Raw genomic sequence first — 10,760 nt, 5'->3', positions numbered from 1 at the left:
TATCCCTTGGCCATAGAAAGAAAAAAATGGAGCAGAGCTTTGGCCTTTGTTGAGTTGTGATGGGTTTTCCTGGTTTAACTGACACCTTTCAAGAGTCTACGTGTATCTACCCTCTTTCACCAGACGGTGCCCCACCAAAAATCACAAGCAAATGATGAGATTTTCTCAGAAACGTTGGGAGAAACACAATTTCAGGGTACCCTGGAAAGTACATTTTTACCAGTAGTATGGTTCCCAGAGTGAATTTGTGTCTCCAATCCACATTCTCTTTTTCTCTTTATAGCACTACAAATCTGGGGCAGGAAGAGGCTCAAATCATGGGTTCACTCGCCCACAAGGTACCAAGTCAAATCCAGTAGGTTTCATGACAGTAAGAACGATTCTGCCTGTCTGTATCTGTGCTGTGCAAGTCGGTAGGAAGCCTGTCTTTGTTTCAACATGAATCAGGATTATAGAATGGTCATGCCACTATTAATTTCTGTGTAAAAGGGAATTTGAGATTCGCTCAGGAATCTCAGGTAATTTTCCTTCAGGTGCAGATTAATGGGAGGGTGCTGATGGGATTTTAGTTTGTCTGAGCTGGTGGGGCTTTATATTAGTTCACAATGTGGTGTGGCTGAAGATGTGCTACAATCCTTAATCAGAGCTGCAGCTGCCCTGTAACTTTCAAGCACATGAACTCTTTGTATGTAGAAGTTCAATTTCTACCGTGGTCTATGATCTCCCTGTGGGAGAAAGGTTTGAGTCACATGCAGCTTTCTGGGTTGCATTTGTTCTGTGGCACCCCAATGATCAGACATCCTGGCTGTGGGAGAGCATTGCAGTTTCCATTTTTAAGGCTTTTATTGTCCTATGCTTTTGCTGTTAAAGGTTACATGCATTGGGCCATTAGCGGTGCCTTTATAGGTTATAACAGTCTTCAGGGGCCTTTGGGATACAATATATCTTCTGAATGGGAATCTATTTTCACAACTCTCCTGCTTTTACTGGAAGGTATCAGACAGAGAAAGCTGATATTGAAACATTTGCTTAATTAGTTCAGAGTATGAAAACAGGGATTGACATGGGGATGTCAGAGGGGATGGCAGTGGCCGTTTCCCACTGATAGAGAAGGAGGCAGTTAGGGAAGATGGAGTGACCTTAATTCCAACTGATTAAGAAAGGGGTTGGACCACAGGGATAGGTGATTTTTTCTGTAATCCTAATGACTGACCTCAGCAGCTCTTTGAGATTGATGCCTTTTCCTGGTTTTAAAATCAAGAGTCAAACACTTGACTCTTAGTGACTTTTTCCCTTCTAATCTAACAAGATTAGAAGGGAAAAAGGGATTTTACCTTGGTATTTATTTTAAGGATCTTTAGGTGCACATGTCCAGGTTGAATGCACCGAAATGCACACCACAATGCCCTCCAAAATATCTGGTATAACATTATAGGTCTTACTAATTAACTAATTAACATATCTATCAAAAATTCCCCAATGAGAGGCTTGAATGAGCCCCCCTCCCCAAGGAGCCTTCCCCTGGATGGTTCTATCTCAGTTTACAGAATGTGTTCTGGAGAGGACCTTGGGGTCTGGGGCACACTAACCCCTAACTATGAAGCTTCTAAAATGTTTAGTCTCCTAGGTGAACAAACAAGTCCAGGAATGTAGGCAAAAAGCACTAAGAATACAGAAGTTATAAAAAGGTATAACAGAGGTATAAAAGGCAAAAAAACCATCATGGCATCAAGATGTCTGGACTTGTGAGGGTTAACAGATATTACAAGAGTGTGCAGGAGCCCCAGCCATCATGGGAGGGGTAAGCTCAGGACAAGGAGCAGTCGTACATCATCTCTGAGAAATGGAAATGTGCTGTGCTGCCAGTTTGGTTGAATGTCCCATTTCTGTCTTACAGCAGTGGCTGGCTTCCCATTTCAGACTTTGGGATTTCAAAACAGATTGCTTTTAGTTTAATGGTTAAATAAGCTCTGACAGTTTTTCATTGTCTTTTTTGTCTTCAGCCTCTCTCATTCTTAAGACTCATCTTGAAGGATTTTTTCTGATAGACTCCCACTAGCCTTCCTTAAACTCCCACCACCCTTCCTTAGACTGCCATCACTGATGTGGCAAATATAAAACTTGCCCTTTTTAGACACTGGTCCCATTAGTTTCTCCCCATTTGTAAGGAATCTGCTTATCCCAAAGGGAAGGTGGTATGTTCAAAATTATCTCTCTACCCCCAACCTTTAAAACCTTCTTCCTCCCGACTGTTTCTATTTCAGTTAGTACTGTCTGGTTCCTTAATTATTTTAAACAGATATTACAATGTGATATAGAGCCTGAAAGGATACAACTTCAGAAATTATTTTAATATACAATTACAATACTACATAATTAGAAATGGTAATTGCAATTAATGAATATAATTGGGATTTGCTGTACCAGAAATTGCAGTATATTTTGAACTGAAATGATCTGAGATCTTTGTTCCACTGCAGAGTCCATTAATCTTTGTTGATTCAGTCATTATGTAGGATTTTAAGCCTCTTCTTATGCACTAGATATTGCAGAGACACAGAGTCCAGAGCACAGCTGAAAAACTTGCAGATATCTGTCTTCATAATTTCATTTAATAGTATATGATATAATTTGTGGGTCGCTTTTCAGCTGCATTACAACTTTTTAATATTTGTATTTCAGTGTTTACAGAGGATGGACGTTCATGCAAATTTCCTTTCCGCTTCGGTGGAAGGTTTTATCACACATGTTTATCAAATATGTTTTCCAGAAAGAAATGGTAAGTTGACATTGCTCATAAATTAAAACAGCATTCAAATGAAAATGTCATCCTTTTAGTGCTTTAATCTTGCTCTTAGGATAATTAACAGGAGCTTGGTGTTGTGCCCAAGGAGACTGGTGCAGTTCTCCTGCTGATAGTCATGGTGCTCGGGTCAAGGCTTGTGCTCAGGGGGAAGGGAGCCCTGGCACTGCGTTTCCACGGCCACAGGAAGGTCACGAACTGCAGAAATGTTTCCTCGCTGCCCTTCCGATTGGAACTGCAACTTCCATGAGTGACAAGAGCTAGTACAGAAAAAGCAGGACTGAAAAACGACCTGATAGAAACCCTCTGCTGAGGGAGAAAGGAGAGATACAGACGCCTGTGAGAGAGGACACTTGGTTAAGGGGCTGTTTGATTTGTGCAGGCTGTACTTGTACTGCAGCAGAGACCATCTGATTTTTGAGGAAAGCTGTTTTCTCCCCGCCCCCACGTCTCTAATTTCTATCCAGACTGGCACTAGAACCCCTTTGGACAGAGCAGTACAACTCCTGTTTGTTGGGTAATGATTTATTCTACTAGTGTGTTTCAGGCCAGGTCTCCTTCTTTTGTGCAAAGGTTACTCTTTTACTTTTGCAGAAGCTGTTAGAGGTATTCATGATTCATTTTGGGAGTAGGGGCAGTCAGGTGGGAACCCTACTGAATTAAAGCACTGAATAAAAAAGATAAACTTTGCAGACAAACTCATATGATAGGCATATATTAACTGAAATCAAAGGCAACAAAGCAGAGAATATGTGGGTACCAGTAATGTCAAAATTATGCCCAGATGAGCCATGTGAAAGGCAAACACTTGCATGCTTTCAGGGTGGAGATAATATTTTAGAGTTTATTTTACTCGCCCAGGAAGGGCAGAACTCCCATTTTTTATACTGGACTGTCTAATTTTTTGGTGATCTGTTTTTCTGATGACACATCTGTTTCAAGTGTAAGTGCTGGTGTAATGTAAACAACACAACACAAATCTGTTTACACAAATAGACACCGAGCTTCAGGCTAGGAAACCACTTCAGAATTTCCCCAATATCCACACATACAGTCCAGCTAAGAGAAGCCTCCAGGAAACAAGAATTTGAGACTATCTTAACTAAAGAAAGGGAACTGGAATAATTTTCCAGTTTGAACCCTGTTTTTGATGAACTGTAGCCGCAAAGAGTTTGACCTTTGGACTCACTTAATTTCATGCAATGCTTAAGAGGGATCCTGTTAATACATGACACTGTGTATTTGCTTTTGGCCAGTTAGGCCACAGAAATGGAAAAAACTGTGAATGGATGGGATCCAATGTTAGAGCACACTTTAGAGCTGACCTTGAACAACTTGCTCTTATGCTTCCGACTTTTTAAAAGCCATTTACAAGCGGGGAGACGAGGAGGAGGACAGCTGGAGTTATTTGGTTTTGACAGACCATTTCACCCTATGGGTGACCTTCTGACCAGTGTTTGCTCATCACTCATAAGCTAAAAGCAACTTAACGTGTGACTTCAGGCACAGAGATGCCGGGAAAAGAGCCCTGAATAGCAGTTGGGAAACCTGCTCTGTGCATTTTTGTGTGACTTGGCACTAACCCAGGCTTGACTTACACCAAATAACTGATCACAGGGGACCTGGTAGGCAGCAGGTGAGGGCAAGGCTTGTGCCCTTCCTGCCTCCTGCAAGCTGCTAGTAAGGGATGATGGGAGGCTGGGTCCAAACTGCCTCTTTGTGGGTGAATGCAAGGAAACCAGACCAAGAGAGCACTGACTTATGCATTTAAGTTCATGTCCTCAGTCCTCATGTCATACTTTAAGTCAGGACTACAGGCAGGACTTTACAGTGCAGGCCAAACCTCACTCAAATTTGCTTTAATTTTATGTTTTCTCATACTACATATGACACAGGAAATGTGTTTCAACATTAATCTGCTCCTGACCACAGAAAGCTCTCCTTACTTTCTTTGAGAGCAACTAACAAGTTGTATCTTTATAAATATTTATTGAAAATACAGGAAAGAAGACAAAATAATTACAGTATTTAAATAACAGACTTCCTTTAACAGCATCCTGTATTGCATTTCCCCTTAATTATAATCTGTTTTCACAGAAAAATTTCTATTTAGTGGCCTATTACCAAGTCTTACATGGTATCTTTCTAAAGATATAGTGTAAATTTTCCTTTTGTGCTGAGGAGAAAAAGACTCAACTAGAATGTCTACTGAATTTCATTGGTACCTCCAGAAAGACAGAGCAGTGCAGGGACAGACAAAATGGGGGTGCAATGAACACTTGTGAGATCAAAAGGGGAGGGTGGTCTGAACTGGACCAAGCTGTGGCTGCAGGAAAGCTGCCAGCACCCTGTCCCTGGGTCCCAGGGTGGGATGGGTTCCTCAGATTCTGCTCAAGGGGAATGGCAAAAGCAGAAAAAGGCAGGAAGGGCACAAGCCTTGCCCTCACCTGCTGCCTACCAGGTCCCCTTAAGATGGAATGGCAAAAGCAGACCTTGCCTGAGATATAAATTGGAAGGTGTTGATTCATACCCTGCAGAACCCTTATCCTGTGCTTGAGGTCTGGATGTCTGGGTCCCCTGTGCAAGAGTGACCTTAGGTCTGTGTAGGAAGGGCATGATCTTATCATCTTCCCTGGAAACAAGAAGATAACTTTTGATACTTTGGCCACAGACTGAAAACAGTGCAGAGGAGGGCTTTTGGCCAGCTGGATTACAAGGTGGGTAGTTTATGACAGTCCTGGGAAGGAGAAGTACGTGTGGGTTGAGCTGGGAGATGTCAAGCATCAGACTCTGAATTTTCCTGGAGCTGGTGGTGGTTGGTCTGGTGTTGTCAGGCAAAGTCTGGCCATGTCTCATGGTCAGAACAACACCTGAAAAGGTCTCAGGCAACCTCCAAGTCTCAAACATGGTGACAACACCAAGTGTGATGGCAGAGCTCTTTCCTTACACCTGTCTGCCTCTGGCCTGGGGCTTTGCTTGTTCTCTGAAACATCCTATTGTTCTCCAAAACATCCTGTTGTTAAGGCTCCCTATGCTCCTGATGGGAAAAACAGCCTACTTTATCCTGCCTGCCAGTTAGGCCTCATCTGTGACATGCACTTTTATTTATCCATTCCCATGTTGTTTATCATGCATGGGTTTAAAATGTTATTTAAATCAATCCCTCATATTGGACTTTTCTGGTGTACTGAGTTCAGTATCTTTGTCTTAATGTTTTCACTCCTATGTTAACAATTTTATATGACAGGCTGATGTAAAGACATATGCTATCCCATAAATTTTAAGTGTGGGCTCATTTGAAAATAGCATAAAGAAATAATAAGGCCATTGGGTTGGTTTTGCTGCTGGAGGTAACATTCCACAAGACTGAAATGTCACCACGTTTTTGGTAAGCCCCCAATCAAAGAAAACATTTCTAAAAGAAAAGGAGGGAGACAAGTGAAATAGCTTTGAGGATGAGCTGAGGTCCTCCCAGAGAGTGAGAGATCTGTGGTGGAAAATATAAAAGTATTATGTGACTGTGCAAGAAGCTTAGCACCAAGGAGGCAGCTTGACATCACAAGGGAGGACCAACCTCATTGTAGTCACTGCAAGGCGATAGGGAAGGACAGGCTGTGGAGATCATCGAGTGGGAGGACCACTGGTTTGTGGAGAGCTGGTAGAAAAAGCCTCCGTCAGGGTCTCTGACAACAAAAAACCTTTTAAGATGGAAAAATTTGAGTTTTGCCTTTGGTTAGAACTTGGCTGCTGCTGAAAAGAGATACAAGCAGTGCTGAAGACACTTTTAACTCATTCATCATCTTCATCCTCATGCATACTAGACTACTCTTTAAAGAAAGCACAATCCGCTTCCCACTGAAGAATCACTGAGGAATTTCCATCAACTCCCAGCAGTTGCACCAGCCTTAATTCCTGTGACAGAACAGCCTCTTCAAGTATGTGCCAAGTTAATCTGCACCAGACTACCAAGCACATCTTTTAGTGCACCTTATATAATTGAGGTCACCAAACTTAATACACATGGCCTATTCAGATGCTCCATTCGAATGATGCATCTTAAATACCACATAGCATCTAATTAAGAAGGAAAGTAGGGCAGTTAAAATATAGACGTGCACTGCAAAAAAATTTCAATCTAACTTGTGACATCTTAGGGTGAAGAAATTAATCACACAACTGCTCAGGGTATGATAAAACCATGCATAATGAAGATAGATCATCAGGCATATTAAATAAACTCCAGTTTCTTCTAATGCCAGGTAGCTGATATCTATTATTCTGCATTAGAACTGGTCAGGGAGGATGTTTTGGTGGATGGTGCATTGAGACAGGACTTGGACCTCCAAGGTTCAGCCTATGTTCAGTCACATGCTCCCTATGTGGCCTTGGGGAAGCCTACAAATCTACTTCTGCAAATGAGGAATAGCAGCTCAGTGCTCCTTGGAGTGCTCTGAGCCTCAGAGATAACAGGCTGAGGTAACAGACCGCCGGTGAGGGTGCGCAGGACTCAGTCCCCTGCTCTGAAAAAAGGAGAGGTTTTATCTGTGTGTTTGGAAATCACCACCGTGTCAGTTATTTCCTCATTTCATCTTGCAAGTTCCAAAATAAGAATGCTTTAAAGGAACTGAGTGTGAAAAGGGTGAAATATGCTTGTTACTGAAAGTCAGGAAAAGTCCCTCTGTGGACAGTCTCCTGCCTCCACAGATTTTTACAGTAGCTGTCAGGCATCAAAAATGGGCTGGGTCCTGTTTTGCTTGTTTTGTAATGAGTAAAGAAGACACAATTAATTTGCTTTGGTTTTGTTTCTTATTTCTGTCTTTCATTTTCTAATCCCAGAAATAGAAAGGATGTTGGGTTTTTCTGGAGGATTCATTGAAAATCCCAGGTTCTGCATTTACATTTCATTTTTAATCTGTTTTTCATTTGAGAGAAGTGGAGCAGAGCAACTTTAACAGAAGAAAGCATATTTTTTCCTCTGCTCTTAAGAGAATTTGAATGACACTGATGCTAATTAGAAAAAAACGAGCATGAATTTCCAGGTTGCCAGAGTGTGAAGGCCTTGTAGTTTCAGTGCAAACATCCAGGTTGTTTAAAGCTGCACTAAGCTGCGCCTTTGATTCTTTTCAGGTGTTCAACAACACATAACTTTGACCGGGACAGGAGATGGGGACACTGTGCTTTGTTGCCCAGAGACCACTCAGGTAAGGCGAGCCATTGCTGAGTTGCTCCAGATATCTGGCTCCTACTTTGCCACCTGTGGGAAGCAGGCCCAGTCCGTTCAGTTCAACTTTTATTTGTGTACACAGAGCCAGCCTTCACATCAGCTCTTTCCATAATCTCTCTGTGATGCTGCACAACCATAGCATTAGACTGTGGATATCACTCAGTCTTTAATTCACTCTCTGTTGACTAACTCAAAGTCACGGAGAGAAATTATGGTAATGCCAGCATGGAAATCTGAACTTCCACTGGAGCCGAACACAAAGGTGATCGTCTCCTCCCTCATGGCTTGGATGTGCCTTTTCACTTTTCATTCATTTAAGCAGCTGCATTTTCTGTCTGTTTGACCAGTTAGTTTTTTAGAAGGCACAGAAACGTTTGACACCCGGTACAACACAAAGCCATCACTTCCAGCTGTCCTTTCTTGAGATCTCATGGGAAAGGGCAGATCTCAAACCCAGACTTGCTTGAGCTTTGGGCTGTGTCAGAGAAGGTAAGAGGCCAGACGTGTTCATTACAGGAGTCCTGAGGGATAATGAAAGGATTACTTAGCTGAGCAGCTCTGTGGCTTCATGTGGTCACCACACTCCAGTGCTACAATTACCTCATTGCGAAAGTCTGTCTACAAGGGGAAGTCAAGGTCTGTGGCAAAGTCTCCTTTATACATAAAAGTCACTTTAATTGACACACTGGGCGAAAGTTTACCTGGGAATATGCATCCTGTCCTCAGCAGTCCCTCGGTCACTGGCCTTTGCTTATCTCTGTCTCCCCGGCTCCATGTTTCATGAGCTGGATGCTGGGGAATCTCATTTTATAAGGTACATACATATCTAATTCTTAATTCTTACAGCCACAGACCAGCTTGAAAAATTGGGTGTTGTGCTGGTTGAATTTGATGCCCCTGAGGCTTTTTTTGGATCTGTGTCTAAATGCTGATCATGTTCCTCTTTTTGCCATCTCACTATTTTCAAATGTGACCTGTCTTATTTAGTCTGCGGGATATGACCAATAGCCTTAGATATTCACTTCCCACTTTCAAATGAAGGGCATTTTCCACCATCCCCTTTCAGGGAGTTCTCCGCAGTGTCAGGAGTCTTATTGCCAAGCTGATTGCAATCTACCAGAGCACTTGAAAAGCCAAGTTAGCTGAATCATGCTGACAGTCTAAAATTAAACAGTGCAGAGCATTCCTTTTTAAAACATAAGTACTTTAAATTATTTTCCAGCCTGGCTTTAAAACAGATTAACAGTAGATCAGAGGCAAGTGACCTAGCCCCAAAACAAGCAGCAATGTATACGACTGAGTAACGCGTGTCAGACATGAACATAGACTTTCTGGGCAGTACATGCACTTAGTTATTCATGAGTGGCTTCCCAGAGCTTAAAACATTGGTGGCTGTGACATGTGATTGCTTTAATCCACCAGTGAAATACTCACTGTGATGGTGACAGCTGGCTCACTCAAGGAGACTCTTCCAGGAGCTGAAAGAGCTCTCCAAGCCTAGTGTTGCGTATCTGGGGGTGCCTTGAGCCACATCTGTCCTTCTGTCTGCACATCACCATTATCCTTCCAGACATCTGTCTGCCTGCAGGCCTTTTTGGGCTTCTGGCTCATTTTTGCCTGTTACCCACAAGAGTCTTGGTTAGGGTGGGTTGGAACAAGAAAGCCACCCTGTCTGCCTGCCAGGGTATCTCTGTCGATGTACCCTAACATCATTGAGGGCTTTTCCTGGCTAATGGTTTTCCCCCAGGAAAAAAAGAAAGAAGGGTTATATATGTGAGAGAGGAAAGGAAAGAAAAAAATGGATGGGGTAGATGGAAGAGATCACTGCTGGCTGTTGCAAAATAAAAAAACCCCTTTATTTCTGCAAGCATTTAGAATTTTTAAAAATTAAATAAAAGGTTTTTAGCTGTTATTTTATTTATAAACATAAGTCTACTTAGTTTTTTTTTTAAGCAGCAAGCACTATATTTTGACTTGGGAGATGTTCAACGGACCATTAACCATAGCTTAAAGAGAAAAGGTTTATGGTGAGGTTGGAAGGAAAAGCAACATAATGGATGAAGGAAATTTCAAGCAAAAGGAGGAAAATTTACCTGCTGTGGAGAAAATAAGCAGTCAAACTGAACAATGCTGATTTTTAAAATGTGTGAAATAATACAATTTTTTTTGGAAAAAATCCACTAAAGTATTAAATCTTTGGGTGAATTTTTCTTGAAAAACAACAAAACATGGAATTTCAGGGAGAGAGTATCCTTTGGCCATGAGAGGTTGGTGAGCAGTGTATCCATTGGCATGGAGAAAGAGCTGCTTTAGAGCAAAGGTTGAAGCACAAACTCTCTCCAGGCCAAGAATACCACATGTATGTGACGAGTCATCTTCAAAATGTTGGAGGTGCTTACAAATCAATGTTAAGCAAGCGTCGGAGTCTTTGATCCAGAAAAACACGTATGCCAAATTCAAGGGAAAGTTTAACCAAGAAGCTTTTAGCTTTAGGGTGATGTGAAGCTTGGGTATGAAGTTTCTGCTGGAGGGAGGTGTTAGTACTGCATACACATGGGCGCGCTGGGCTGTGCATGCTTAGCTCACATATATGTTCACATATCCATAAATGTGCAATGCCCCTATAGGTGCAACTTCCAGGTCTTGGGCAGTCTGGTAGAACTACTGCTCTGAATGTCTGGAAATCCTGGACAAATGGCCAAAACCCCAGGGAGGCCCAGACATGGAGAAAAA

At 42.2% G+C, this 10,760-nt stretch overlaps 1 protein-coding gene across 2 annotated transcripts in view; it reads left to right on the top strand.

The window, feature by feature from the left end:
* Positions 1 to 10,760, top strand: part of HGFAC (HGF activator) — a 41,678-nt gene that overhangs the window by 1,422 nt on the left and 29,496 nt on the right. For both annotated transcript variants that reach the window (XM_017727702.1, XM_008645068.2), the window contains exons 2-4: positions 284 to 338; positions 2,683 to 2,779; positions 7,931 to 8,004. In XM_017727702.1, coding sequence (XP_017583191.1) covers positions 284 to 338; positions 2,683 to 2,779; positions 7,931 to 8,004 — 226 coding nt within the window. The remainder of the gene's footprint in view (positions 1 to 283; positions 339 to 2,682; positions 2,780 to 7,930; positions 8,005 to 10,760) is intronic.

This window comes from Corvus brachyrhynchos, unplaced genomic scaffold (genome assembly GCF_000691975.1).
Source record: "Corvus brachyrhynchos isolate BGI_N302 unplaced genomic scaffold, ASM69197v1 scaffold80, whole genome shotgun sequence".
NCBI classification, from domain to species: domain Eukaryota; kingdom Metazoa; phylum Chordata; class Aves; order Passeriformes; family Corvidae; genus Corvus; species Corvus brachyrhynchos.
The sequence above is the reverse complement of the archived record's forward strand: the minus strand, read 5'-3'. Positions and strand labels throughout refer to the sequence as shown.